Source organism: Saccostrea cucullata, unplaced genomic scaffold (genome assembly GCF_032062105.1).
Source record: "Saccostrea cucullata isolate Sc308-1 unplaced genomic scaffold, CSIRO_AGI_Scuc_v1 ctg495, whole genome shotgun sequence".
NCBI lineage: Eukaryota > Metazoa > Mollusca > Bivalvia > Ostreida > Ostreidae > Saccostrea > Saccostrea cuccullata.
In genome coordinates this window covers 195,324-210,595 of record NW_026923961.1, presented here as the reverse complement: position 1 = coordinate 210,595, position 15,272 = coordinate 195,324, and the positions used below count along the sequence as shown (strand labels likewise).

Genomic DNA, 15,272 nt, shown 5'->3' with positions numbered 1-15,272 from the left:
ATTTTAATTGGATAATTTTTTATCTCTAAACCAATGAAAACAGACTTAAGAATACACAGTACGGCTGAGGTTTCAAAATGGCTGAATCTGGAGGATCATTGTTCAAAAAAAGAACAAAACAACAAATTTCTCGACGGAAAGCCAAAAGTGAATCAGGTAAGTGTAGAATTATCGTTTAAACCCTGATTCTAAAGAGTTCCAGTTATGGTCATAAATAGTCTGCCACAAAATGGTTTAGAAACACGGAAGTAAAGTAGATGAAAGTGTCCACATAGGTAAATCTCTTGGAAAATGCACCCCAAGCTAAATAACAATTTTCGTTATAACTTTCTAAATTCCTATAATTGATCAAAACTTGTCAGATTAATCAATAATATGTTTATTTAACGATTGTCTTGATTCCAACTTAGATTTATGAAAAGTTCTAAAATGAAAAAAAAAAATGTATAGTTTGATCAATGATAGGTGTATTGCAGTCATTTGACGAAATCTACATGTATTGTACATGTATTTGATTAAGGAAACACTGTCTAGTTTACTGAGTATAATATGCCAGGGCATCAACGATAATTGATGTCCCTGGCATACTATACTAACTAGACAGTGATTCCTTATATTTCCATTTCACTGTGAAATAAAATTGTAGATTTAGATTTTAAAAATGTAGACATGGATCTAAATTACATGAGGACTCCCATGCCAATTTCAAAAGTCCTCTCCCACTGACGTCAAATACAAAGACAGCCGCACGAGATTTACATGCATATTTGGCCAACTTAGCTATTGACCTGTCTAATTTACATTCCGGTAGAATTTTTAAGAAATCAACTCCAATAACTTTCAAAGAGTTATCACAGAGAAATAATTAGAAATGGAAATGTAATGGCATCAGCTTACCTGTAATCGCGGCTTTTCATATTTAGGTAAATTGTGTTGAAATGTACATATTCATATATGTCTAAAGCAATGATTAAATAATTCGTATAGCACTAGTGATAAGATTTTTTTTTTGTATGAGGCCATGCAGATAGGTGTATCCTTTAATACTACGGCTCTAATTGGACTCTGTTCAAAGGCATCTCAACCATTTTGTTAATACAATGTTACACTTTCTCGGAATTTCGAAGTTACAGAACATGACTTGTAATATTGCATGCTAGGCAATTTTTTTTCTTTTGTTTGTTTAGCGTCCACACTAAAGTGAAAAAAAAATCTTTCTATCTGAATAAAAAAAAATATAATGAAATGGAAAAGCACAACATGAAGAATTTCTCATCATCTGGGAATATACATTGTATCAAATATAAATTACTAGTGTAGCGAAATTAAAATTTTTGGTACACAAAAAAGGGGGGCCGATCTGAAAGAGTAAACTGTGTGGCAAACATTTGTATTTGTACATTTTCATAGTGTGTTTGTTTTCATATATACCTAAAAACTAATTCCGAGTCATTCGCTAACGCTAAACATAGAGATTTTGTTGCAACCAAATGGAACTTGCAGAAAATCTTAAGGCTCATAAACCCTCTGGTCATGCACTTATATAAAATGTTGCTTTAACCTCAATAATTTTCCAGAAGAAGTTCATAAAGGAATATATGTAATAGACATTTATGGCATTAAGAGTTATCTCTCTTATCAGAGTATTGATGTACCTTAAGACATAGCGGGGTGTTGAGTGAACAGAGTATAAACTCGTCATCTATGATTTCAATGTTAAAGTGGCAATTTATATTATTACATGCTGATATAACATGAATTGAATAGAAAGGCCATCTTTCAGCTAATGTTTGATAGTCCTCTCCCGACTCAGGGTAAAATAAATGGGTCGCTAGGTAGTTGGGATTTTTTTCTTAAAAACTTTATTAACATGTGTTATCAGGATGAGACCCAACAAATCTTGTCCTGGAATATTAAAACAAAGTTTTGAGTCGGTACATTTTTAGTTCATCGGTTGGGAGAGTGCAACTTTTTAATATAGTGATTTTTTTGATTTTTTTTTGGGGGGGGGGGGTCATATTTAGGTAGCTGGAAGCTGAAAACAAATCAATTTTCAATTTAGGCTCAGATTTCTTGAATTGCATTATTAACGCTTACGATTACAGGTGATAGTACTTTTTTCAGCTATCATTAATACATTCTCAAAAGATGTTGCCATATCAATATTAATTAATCTTCTATAAGAACATCGCAAGCACCAATGGAATATCATATTGTCTTTTCAGCCTAGTCTATTGTTGTTTCTTTTGTTGACATATTTTAAGCATAAAATCAATGTCGGTATAATGCTCAAAAATAAATAAATAAATACTGCGTGTATCTAGCTGTATCTTATTTCTAAAAATTTATTTTAACAACTCTTATTTTTTTGAATGATAAATACATTTTATAAAGACTAGATGTATATTCACAGATTCTCTCTCTCTCTCTCTCTCTCAATCGATGGATCGATAAAATATTAATATGCATGTAAGTATCGCCAGGGGAAATAAGTGTAAACTGTCCGAGGACTATGAATCATTAAAAAAAAACACATATGCTATGGCACGCCAAATTTTACAACGCTAGCGTACTCCAAACCTACGTCATAATTTAACGTCAATGTAAAGAAATATGAGGTCATATATTAGACCAGTACCAATTTAAAAATAAAGGCCCATACTTGTGTCAAAATTTAGATATTACTGTATTTACTTTAAACTGAGATAAATGATAAATAAACGAAAAAGTTTAACATGTATTACAAAGCGACATTTTTGTCGGTTTGACGTTGACATGGTAAACAACATTTTTGTCGCTTTGGAGTCGAAAGGGTTAAATAGCTATATAGCTAAAATTAGAAATACCCGAGCCGTTTAAGTGACGAATGTATGACGTCAAATAAAAAGTCCTGTTGACTTAGAACACAAACGATAGTTTTCTGGCATGGAGATTGCATTAAATCGTTGTTTATTATTTTTTTCAAGTAAGTTGTTGCTATGTTTTAGCCACCATGTTGCTATGCACCGCAAAGGATTATTGGGAATTAAGAATGTTTTCAGGTGAACTCATAAGAATGGCAAGAACCATGGTACAAAAGATTTGAAGCCATTTGTCATTTGGATGCCCCCTTTTACAATCAATCTTGTTAGAACATAGCTTTAACAAGAGATGCATTGTGGGTGTAGAGTAATGACAGAAATGATTTGCTTGCCATGAATCAGTGTGCAAAGACAGAATTTTTTCTTTGCCCAGGCATTGCTTGTTTAATGCTCACAGTGACAAGCAACGATCGCTGCACTCGCTATTAATGTTGTACCAAATAAGTTGAATTTTGGCGAGATGCAAATTTAGCGATTTCACATTAAAGATTGGTATTTTATTTTTAGCGAGATGTAATTTTAGGGATTTCAAAATGCTCACTAAATAAGCTATTGCAAATAAAAGGCAATTAATTTTTAGCGATATTTAGTTTTAGCAATCTCTGCACCCTCGCTAATAATGCCAAAATTAAATCTATTCATCGTTAAAAATTCTGCTTATACTGTATTTGAAATTATATAATCAAGTTTATCATATTAAGTACATGTATTATATCAAATCATAATATATAGATGATTCATGGCAAGAGACCCAATCTCCCTAATTTTATAGAAACTTTTATTATAAATATCAATTTTGTACTAACATACATTATTGTGATTATATGATTGGATAAATTACAGAAAGCAGCAATTCAGATGAGGAGGGAAATGTTGCCGTCAAGAAAGCAAAAAAGTCTAAACACAATCCCATGGTTCAAGGGGTATGTTTGTAAAAAAAAAAGATTATTTTACCTGTTTCGATATGCAATTTTTAAAATTTTTAAATGGAACTTGAATGTGTTGAAAGTATACATTTCTCAATTAAATAAGCCAAATTTTTTAAAGAGAGAGAGAGAATAAAGACTTAGTGTGTTTTGTCTGAGGCTATTAATTTAAGGGTTTATTTTTAAAATAGTTGCACACGGGAGAAAATATCATTTTATTTACCAACTCTAGATGAAAGACTTTAAAATTATTTGTTTCAGACAAAGGGATTTCATAGAAAACATGAGGTGGATTACAGCGGAAGTGAGAGTGAGGATGAAAACAAAATTTCAGTCAGCTACAAATCAAGTAGGACGGGGGTAAGTATTGAGTATTGACTACACATTTTACCATGTTTACTTAGATTACACAGGACATTTGTAATCATTATTGTACAATATGCTTTCATTTTGTTATACTGAAGCATATTAAAAGCAAAACTTGTACTCATTCATCTGATTAAAGTTTGTTTATCTTCTCATTTTTATTTTTGGAGAAGGGGTGACAACTATGAAATTGTAAAAGCTTTTTGATATATAGTGAATCTTTACATTCACTGTAGACCACACTGAATCTGTTTATTGTAGAAGCGAGCTGGGCCTGATGACATGGGAGCTACAGCGACGGTTGAAATTGACACAGAAAAAGACCGAGATGCGCAAGCCATATTTGAAAAATCTCAGGAAATTAACAAGGTAACAAGCAATTTCACCGCAAAAGTAATTAAATTCAGCATGCTGATTTAAAAAAAAATAAGTTTAACATTATGTCTTTGTGGAAAATAAAGTTTTTAGAGCTTATTTGTTTAGAATTTTAAAACAATCAAAATCTTCACATCAGGTAATCATCGATGCTCATGTATCTATAGCTGCAGAACTGTAGCATTATGGTTTAATGTATAAGTCTTTGACCATAATGCTACATTTTCCTTAAAGCAAATATGGTGCATTTTACAAAACAAGATTTTCTGCACATTTTTGGGGAGAATTTCTCCACTTTCTAGCTTTGGTCAATTCAATACCTTTCTCTGCATAATTCTAGACATATTTTTTAACCAAGTTGAACCTGTATATTTTATCCACGCCGTACATTTAACCCTCTATAGTCAGCTCTACAGACAGATAAACTCGCTTGTTTTGAATTTCTTACCATTTGACCACAAAAACAAGGATCGGGAGCATTATGGTCAAACACTAAAATATAAAACCATAATGCTACAGTTCTGCAGCTAGCACCTCCAGGATCTCTACACTATTTTACAATACTTTGATCCAATTTTGTTTTCAGTTATATAAAGTAGTTGTTAATTTTATCCTCAGTTATTCTTAGTAATTATTTATTTTATCCAGGCCCTTAAAGGAATGGAAGATGACAAGATATATAGGGGTATTAATAACTACGCTCCAATCATAGAGAAAAAAGATACAGCACAGGGTAATGCCTCCAGTGGAATGGTCAGGTGAGTTAGCCTGACATGTTATTGTCCAATATTCAAAGCAAGGTATATTTAGATAGTAAAAGGATCAGGTATGTCACAGCCCAGGACTTTGTGTAATGTAAATTAGTTTTTATTTGCGAGAACTTTATTTTCACATAATTACACAAGTAACAATGACTGCAATTCGTGAAAATTTTGTCTCACTGAAAAAGTGTAAATGAGTACTAGTATCTCACGAAAAAAAAGGTGTTGCGAAAATTAAGTGATCTACAGTATAAAAGAAGTGAAACGGATAAGAAAGTAGTCACAGCCTAGGGCAAAGTTTCAGTAGGATGGCCGGGTAAGTCAAAAAAGAGGGCAAACTTCTGTCTGTTACTGCATGATCAGATTGTTCAGGGCAAAGCTTCCCATTCTAAACAACTCCTAAACTCACATACTCTATTGTGAAATGCAAAGTGCCTCCAGTTCTAAACAACTGCTTTACTCAAATGCTCTGTCCTGAAATGTAAAGTCTGCTAATGTTATCTGTAATCTAAAGTGCCTGTATTTGAGGAATTTCTAACTTTCTACAATGATGATGAATCTTATGCCACTAACTTCTCTGTGTAATGTTACCTGTAGGAAGGGCCCCGTGAGAGCACCTGCTCACCTGAGAGCCACGGTGAGGTGGGACTACCAGCCTGACATCTGTAAAGATTACAAGGAAACCGGCTTCTGTGGATTTGGAGGTGAGTACTTTTACAGTTCAGCTCTGTTATCTCAGTCACTGATATCTAGAATACCAAAGGGATCTGACAGTCCCAGCCAATCTTTCTGTATTGAGTTTATTATCTCACAATCCTTGGATTTCTTGATGAAATTATCTCAGTCCTGTCAAGTTTGAGTTAAAAAGGTTAGACTTATATACATTTACAGTTGATACTTGTTTATCCAGATTCACAAAATCTTCAAGAAAACCTAAAGAAATAGTCGATTTCAACCATATGTCCAAGACTTACTGTTATATACTTTAATAAACATTTACATTAGCACTGTAACTTAACATCCACATTTGAAAATCACTTTTAAATTAGCCAGACATTCATGACTGACTTTAGTAAAAGTTGTCAGTCATAAATATCCAGAATATAAAAGTTGAACATATTCTACAGTGTTTATAATTAATTTTTCACAATATTATCATAAGGGACTGTTCTTTTCAAACAGCATTTTTTAGACAGAATTGTGTTATGTTAGTACATGTAATATTTAACAATGTTATCATAAGGGCCTGTGTAAGTGTGTTTTTCAGACAGCTGTAAATTTTTACATGACAGAGTTGAGTTATATTTATTCTGTTTTTTTTTTTTCAGACAGCTGTAAATTTTTACACGACAGAGTTGATTTATATTTATTCTGGGTTTTTTTTCAGACAGCTGTAAATTTTTACACGACAGGAGTGATTACAAACATGGCTGGCAGCTGGAGAGAGAGATGGATGAGGGAAGATACGGGAAAAGTGGTAAGATAGGTTACCCCGAAAAATCACAGAAAATTTAATAAAGTCTAGAGTCTGAGAGTCAGTATTGTAATTAATGATTGCTTTGTTTCCCTTTTACCAGATGAAGGGAACTATGAGATCAGTAGTGATGAGGATGAGATGCCGTTTAAGTGTTTTATCTGTCGAGAGTACTTCACTAATCCAGTGGTTACAAAGTAAGTGTAATCCTTTAAATGTTTTATCTGTCGCCGTGTCGGGAGTACTTCACTAATCCAGTGGTTACAAAGTAAGTGTAATCCTTTAAATGTTTTATCTGTCGAGAGTACTTCACTAATCCAGTGGTTACAAAGTAAGTGTACTGTATAGGGGGAAAATAACTCGCGGTGTTTATATTCGCTATATTCACGGTGTTCATAAATCCGTGAATTCAAGAAACAGTGAATAAATTTTTAATAATCTCCATGTTTTATTTGGAAATTTGAGAATAAACTACGATAGGTTTATATACATGTACGTGCAGTATATGGTCATTTCAGTAATTACGAGTAGTACTTGTCATTCAATTATTTTAATTACCACGCTATACTTTAATTCTAATCAGCAGATAATAACCAGCTGTATTTGTTAAAAAGCTGTTTTAATAGCCAACACTACATGTTTCGTCAATCAAAACACGTGGGCCATGGATTTGATTACCCGTGCGTTACTAATGTTACCAAGTGTGTTAGTTACATTTACCTGCATTAACACGCATATTAATTTTTATCGACGTTTTAAAAACAGTCAAATAACTATCGAACTTACTGAAGATTTTGGAAGGGTATTATTTCGATGACCTACATTAAAACATTTATTACCGCCCAGTGGTTTTTCGCCGCATTAACGTTGTATTGCAGATCTGGGGGTATACATGCACTCATCGTAATGTGCAAGGACGTTTTATAATTGCACTTGTTTTAATTAATCGTCAATTATTTATTTATTCTAACAATTTTATATTAACCTACCCTGTTGATGTCGTTTACATGTAGCTAAATGGGATATAGACCAGGGAGGTAACTTTTGTTTTTTATCAATTCCGTGAATTCAAGAAACCGCGATCGTGTCAGATGAAAGAAAAACATGAAAATTACAACCCGTGAAATTAATCCCCTATACAGTAATCCTTTAAATGTTTTATCTGTCAAGAGTACTTCACTAATCCAGTGATTACAAAGTAAGTGTAATTCTGTAGAGAGTACTTCACTAATCCAGTGGTTACAAAGTATTCACTAATCCAGTGGTTACAAAGTAAGTGTAATCCTGCCGAGAGTACTTCACTAATCTCGTGGTTACAAAGTAAGTGTAATCCTGTCGGGAGTAGTTCACTACTCCAGTGGTTACAAAGTAAGTGTAATCCTTTAAATGTTTTATCTGTCAAGAGTACTTCACTAATCCAGTGGTTACAAAGTAAGTGTAATCCTGTCGGGAGTACTTCACTAATCCAGTGGTTACAAAGTAAGTGTAATCCTTTAAATGTTTTATCTGTCAAGAGTACTTCACTAATCCAGTGATTACAAAGTAAGTGTAATCCTTTAAATGTATACATGGTATACATGGTACAGTTTGAGGGCAATAAGGTTTGAAATAGAGTGAATTTGATTATAAGTTTATTCAAGATTTTGTTGTCTTTCAGATGTAAGCACTATTTTTGTGAGAAGTGTGCACTAAGTCAGTACAAGAAATCCAAGAGGTGTTTTGTGTGTAATGAACAAACAATGGGAGTCTTCAACCCAGCTAAAGGTTAGTGGATACAGTACATACAATGTATATATGTGTACATATATACAGTAAAACACAGTCACACAAAACACACCAACCCAGCTAGAGGTTAGTGTATACAGTACATACATAAGTATGTACAATAAAAGCCAAAGGCGTTTATGCATAAAATTATCACACAAGCCAATCGATTGATCATCTTCATGAAATTGAAAAACCTGACAGTTATTCCTTTTATTTACATGCTTTGATTCCACCAATCCACGTGCTCCAAGCCCTGCTTCTGTCTAGCTATTTCTCCCGCCCTGCACGTGGTTTTTTTTGAACCGCGCTAATACATGGATGGGGAAATAAAGTACATTTACAATTGGTAATTTTATCTTGGACAAAGACATTGGAAATGTAAATATATGTACATATATACAGTAAAACACAGACGCACAATAGTCAGACATCTACCAACTATCAAGATTCGTTAAACCTTGTTAGAATTTTTCAGCAAAAAATAAACTGTTTTCATGTTTGTTTCAATATATATAACCTTAAATGTTGTATGGATTTCCCATCCTTTGATAACATTCAGCAGCTTACCAGAGATTGCTTTTGATTGACATACATTCTGATAGGGATGATCAATTCCTGTACATAATTAATGGAGAGAGGTTTAAAAGTACACCACTAATGATATCAGTACTTAAGAGGGGATGTAAAATACACTTATCTAAAAATGGAATATCAATATTTCATTATATTTTTAATTTTTCAATATGCCTGATCTTGACTGTTATTGTTGATATTATAACTCCCATTTTAAGCTCTGGAAACAGACAAGGTTAAATGTTTTGTTAAAGTGTTCATGTTGTCCTCTCCACACTTGGGGGAAAAAATGGGTGGATAGGCAGGTGACAAATTTTTTCCAGTAAATTTTGACATCAATGCTGAATTTTCAAAATATATTCCAGGAATGACTGAAAAATAAATGCTTCCTGGCGGTTAGAAAAAAAATCAAGTCAGTTTAAAGCCAGTCAGTCGGGAGAGAGCAATCAACTAATTTTGTTCAAGAAGGCTAGTTGGCAGTGTTTTGATTTTTAAGGTCTTCCGTTTCAGACGGAAGGCCTTATAGTGATTCTACTGTTTCTTTTTAAGGTCTTCCGTCTTCAGCGGAAGACCTTATTGTTTTTCTTAGGTTTCTTTTCCACTATTTCTATTATTATTGTTTTTTTTTCTTACCAATTTTGTACGCGCGATTTCTCGAGAACGGCTCGATCGATTTTCATGAAACTTTCAGGTCTGATAGAACATCAAAAAATCTAGATATATATTTTTTTATTTTGATGACGTCACTTCCGGTCCGGAGATTTCTGCGATTGAGTGATTTTTAGAGGGTCACATTGTCCGGCAGTTTTCTCAAAAAGCACTTAACACAGAAGCTTGAAATTTTCAGTGATGCTAGAGCAACTTTTGAAGAAGTGCACTAAGTATATCACAACTACCGGAAGTACGAAGCGCCGACGCTCGCTATGGCCCGAAAATAGTCCTATCAAGAATTTCAAAATTTTAAGCACCTTTTCAACGATAACTTTTTACCTAGAAATATTTTGTTAAAACATGTAGAACAAAAAAGGTGTAGAATTTCAAGATCTTTCAAATGACATCTCGAAAAAAGGGCTCGCCCCTTAAATAAGGGGCCTAGAGGGGCCGAAAGTTTTTCCTTTATATCTCAAAAAGTATTAAGAATTTGTAATACATCAAAGAAGCAAAGTTGTTCAAAATTTCAAGCTTAATCTATTGAAGTCGTCAAAATACGTCCGGCTTCGTCACTTCCGGCCAAACCGGAAGTAGTCGAAAAAGCCGTAGTTTTGCCGTTCTTGACAAGTTTTTGGGTAACATATGTCTCTGGGAGCTTAAAAATTAATTTTCCGTCCGTCGTCGGTACTTCCGGTCAAACCGGAAGTAGCTAAAAATGGCTTATTTTTGCATTAATTAACTTAGCCTTAGAGGATTCAAAGCATTTTTGGGCGTTATTTCTCATTTTTGTTAAAAATCAAAGCTACTTCCGGTCAAACAGGACGGAAGACCTACTCGTTGCTTTGCAACGAGCTTTGCTCTAGTTATTATTATTTTTTTCCCCTTTTGAGATTTCTTTTTTTGACGATTTCTCTGAGATGACTGGACAGATTCTCATGAAATTTTCAGGGATGATAGAGAATAGAAATATCTTTCAAATGCAGTTTTCAGTTTTTCAAAATTCACTTCTGGTCGTCAGATATGTCCGATTTCCGCTTTTTTCAAAAAAGTTTTGTCCGAGTCATATCTCAGAAACGGTTAGAGATTAAGACACCAAACTTATATGAGTAATAGATCTTGATAAGTAGGCAAAACCAATTGGGTTAAGATTGTCCGCTGTTACTTCCGGTCGTCACAGGAAGTGATCAAAGAAATCGTAAAATTCAACTTTTTCTTTTTTAAAAGTTTTTTGCAACATCTTATAGCATCTTATTTGTAGTTCCGAAATATGTCAGTCCCACCGGAAACAAAAACGACAACTTCCGGTTATTAGAAAAAAACTGCAAAATTTGAGTATTTTTCTTTCCCATAAATATTTTTTACAGTGAATGTATTTGTAATGATTTTTGGATATGTTATTCAGACTGCAACTGTCTACAGTAACTTCAAATATCTTAGTAAAATTCACTTCCGGTCGCGCGATTTCCTGTCCTCAAAATGAAAAGTTTTCATAGCTAGATCTCGTAAACGGTAAAAGATTAAGACACCAAATTTTAATAAGTGGTAGATCTTGATAAGTAGGCAAAACCAGTTGGAATAAATTGTCCAACGTCACTTCCGGTCGTCACAGGAAGTGATCAAAGAAATCGAAAAATTCAAGTTTTCTTAAATAAATGAAAACTTTTTTGCATCACATTATAGCATCTTATTTGTAGTATCGAAATATGCCAGCAACCGGGAGCAAAAACGACAACTTCCGGTTATTAGAGAAAAACTGCATAATTTGAGTATTTTTCTTTCCCATAAATACTTTTTATAGATATAGAATTTGTAATGGTTTTTGGATATGTTTATCAGACTGCAACTGTCTACATTAAAGTCAAACATCTTTGTAAAATTCACTTCCGGTTGCGTGATTTCCTGTCCTCAAAATGAGAAGTTATCATAGCTAGATCTCGTAAATGGTAAAAGATTAAGACACCAAACTTACACGAGTGATAGACCTTGACGAGTAAGCAAACCCATTTGGGTTTCCATTGTCAGCTGTCACTTCCGTTTGTCACAGGAAGTGAACAAATAATTCAAAAATTTCATTTTTTATGGAATCTTTCTTAGTAATACATTTTAGCATCTTATTTGTAGTTTTGAAATATGTCAGTACCACTGGAAACAAAAACGACTACTTCCGGTTATGAGAGAAAACTGCATAAATTTAGTATCATACTATCCCATAAATATCTTTTTATAAAAAGAGCATTTGAAATGATTTTAGGGCATGTTATTCACACTAAAATGTATAGAGTAACGTCAAATATCTTTTCAAAAACTTACTTCCGGTCACGTGATTTTTTTTTTATAACATTACGAGATCTCTTAAACTGTAACAGATCAAAACACTAAACTTATACATGTATGAATAATATACCATGAAGAAAGGGCAACAGATATACAGTAAAATGCGTTCACTGTCACTTCCGGTCGTCACAGAAAGTGATAAAAAAAATTAAAAATGATTTTTGTAAATGTAATTCAGACTATAATTGTCTAAAGTAACGTCGAGAATCGAATCTTGGTAAGTTACATCTCCGGCCGTTTGTTTTCCTGAAGTCATTTAAAATATTAAATGCCTTTTTAACATAGATAAAAGCTCATTCATGCAGATAAATAGAGGTGAACGGAAGACCTTCTTTGTTGCTGTAGCAACAAGAGTTTCTAGTTTTGTCTTACTGTTATGTGATATGAAAAAGTTGATCTGTTTGATATATCTAATTGATATGTTTTAATTTTCATTTCAAACAGAGCTGATGGCAAAGATAAAGAAAGCCAAAGAAACCAAAGAATCACAGGATTCTGATGTCGAGGATACGGGGGGTGGGGGAAGTGAGGAAGAAGACTGATTTAGAGGGAGGGGTGTGTGAGGAGGAGGACTGATTTAGGGGGAGGGGTGTAAATAGAAAGACTGAGAGTGAAGTGGAAAGGAAGATTGATTGGAGGGAGGTGAGTAGGACTGAGGAAGAAATGAAGAAAGGACTGAGGGGAGGGGAAAGTAAAGGGGACTGTTGTTTTAGGGGTTTAAAGAAAAAGACTAAGTGGGAAGGGCATTAAAAGAAGGACTGAAAGGGAAAGTGAAAAGAATGAACTAAGGGGTAGGGGAATAAAGAAGATGACTGATTAGAAAGGGAGGGGGTAGTGAACTAAAGGTGGAGGACTATGTGAAATGAAGAGGCAGCGGGACAGAACAGGAAGAAAACAAGAGGCAGTGGATGTGTAGACCCAGTGTTACCGAGACACATTGAATTATTGAACAGATGATATTTATTCATGATGTAAAACATCAATATTTACCAACCCGGATAATTAAAATGCTCAATAAAAGACACAAAGGTGCTTGCTTTCTGTCATTTTATTGAACTGAGGAATAGTTAATGCTGAAACTTTAGATATATCAAGCATAACCATTGTCTGAACTTTTTTTTCTAATCTTACAAAGTTGCTCATTATGTCTGAAAAAAAAATTATTTGAATTATTTAAATTGTGCTCAGATGAAAAGATATAAAGTTTAATGTTTACTGACGTTTTTTATACTAATTGTTAAGCAGTTATTTACAAACTGAATTATTGAACTTTCCTTTCATGACAAGAAGCACATGGAGGGTGTGACCGGTCAGCAGGGGATGTTCACTCCTCCATGGCACCTGATTCCACCTATGATCTTTTAGAGGTCTGTGTTTGCTCTGCTCTGATTTTTTTTATATTTTTAAAATGTTTAGGTTATCATAGGTTATTAGTTACCACATAAATACCAGCAAAGCAGGAAAAATATTAACAATGAAGATTAAGGACAGTTTAAAATTTGACCATGTTTTGGTAACGTGGCTCTGTCCAAAGGGAAAAATTAACCTATTTCTACTAAATACTTTCCAAGCTTAGAAGACATCAATAAAAAAAGAGTCCAGTAATTAAGAAGAAAACTAAAATTAAAGAAAACCTCTACATAAACATTGTAAAGTAGAAATCAATACTTTTGGTCAAGAATAAGCAATGGTTCTATGTAAAACTGAGCTGAGACTAGGTTTAAAATTTTAAGCACATCTCTAATAATTCAATTATTTTTAGAAAAAAAAAATTAAAAATGAATCAATTCCTGGATGTGTTCCTTAAGTAGTAATGAAACGGATGCATTAATTTTTGTCCAGGAAATGTTTTAATTTTTGAAAATGTGTATGTAGAAATCTAACTGTTAAAGCAATATGGGCTGCAACTTAAATGTCGGATTTTTTTTGTTGCAATATTATATAAATAACTATTTCACTGACAGAATAAAAATTACTTTAATAAACATCTGTTGTAGCAGTTCATATTTGCGATGGAAGAACTATTTATTAGCTTCGATTGAATCAAAATTACATTATTGTTGCCCTTTGCAATAATGATTTTTTTTTAAATGTAAAACTGTATATTGGATTGTGTATAGCAGTCTTTCTTCTGCTTTATTTTAGTCTAATTGATAAGTTAAATACAAATTTATCATAATAACACACTTTAACAGCAAAATAAAATTTCCAAAAATGCAGCTCATAATGCTACCACAGGGGCTTGCTCCTGGCGTGTAAAAAATATTTATTAAAAAAAAAAAAATAAACGATATACTATAAAATGTAGTTTTATAGTATATCGTTTATGGGTTTTTTTAATGAATATTTTTTACACGCCAGGAGCAAGCCCCTGTGATGCTACAAAGCAGTCCACCCCTCGCGAAGAGCAGATCTATGAATCAAGACGACATCGATCTCGATGCAATTGACATTGCTTCCGTTTTGCACAGGAATTGCGATAACCACACACACCCTCACACACAATTGAGTTACTTTTATTCCCTTTAACTCTGTAGCCAGGAGATGATAGGCTAGTATATCTTTAGTATCACTAGCAGTGGAAACCCCAGTCCGAGATTTACAACCATACACTTAACAAGAAAAAGTGAAGGTAAGGAGCGTAATCAATGTTAAAAGTCCATTGAAATTACACAGATTGTGAGCAGAGCAAACAAACATTAGGGGTTTGGATCATGTGCCACAGTTGAGTTAAACATCCCTTACCGACCGGTCACAGTACCATGTGCACCTTGTCAAAATTTGGCAAACGTAAAGATCCATGGACAATTCTGTGTGAAAATAATGGCCTTACAGTTTAATTGTATAAAAACGCCAGGCAGATTTCAAGTTAATGATGAATTGTATTTGCTGACAAGGTCATTGTATCGACCATAAAAATTTCGAAACGATGCTTTTAAAGCTAGAAGACTGTTGATTTTCTTTCATCAACTTATTTCCAACATTATTAGGGGCGTGTCGGCAAATCTACTTGTATCGATATTCAATTTATCATTATCACAGTTTTAGAATAATTTCCAATCACGATAACGTGCATGCATTTAATTTAATTTAAATAAATTGAGGAAGTTCATAATATTTTTATAAATAGTTTGAGAATCAAAGAGAATAAATTTATACTTCACTTAACATGTTCAATAATTCC

General features: G+C 33.4%; 1 protein-coding gene across 1 annotated transcript; it reads left to right on the top strand.

Annotated features, from left to right (window-relative positions):
• The first annotated feature begins 15 nt into the window (after positions 1-15).
• Positions 16-13,120, top strand: LOC134265349 (E3 ubiquitin-protein ligase RNF113A-like). Its single transcript, XM_062747573.1, has 10 exons — positions 16-156; positions 3,705-3,784; positions 4,049-4,147; positions 4,415-4,522; positions 5,177-5,286; positions 5,887-5,993; positions 6,677-6,766; positions 6,867-6,960; positions 8,421-8,527; positions 12,533-13,120. Exons 1-10 carry the CDS (start codon positions 78-80, stop codon positions 12,628-12,630), a joined length of 972 nt encoding a protein of 323 aa, XP_062603557.1. The 5' UTR covers positions 16-77; the 3' UTR covers positions 12,631-13,120.
• Positions 13,121-15,272: the final 2,152 nt, after the last annotated feature.

Bases quoted from the DNA above. Each gene is read 5' to 3' on its own strand.
- LOC134265349 (XM_062747573.1), top strand. From the start codon at position 78: ATGGCTGAATCTGGAGGATCATTGTTCAAAAAAAGAACAAAACAACAA. The intron at 3,785-4,048 runs GTATGTTTGTAA...TATTTGTTTCAG, and splicing joins ACAATCCCATGGTTCAAGGG to ACAAAGGGATTTCATAGAAA. The intron at 8,528-12,532 runs GTTAGTGGATAC...CATTTCAAACAG, and splicing joins AGTCTTCAACCCAGCTAAAG to AGCTGATGGCAAAGATAAAG.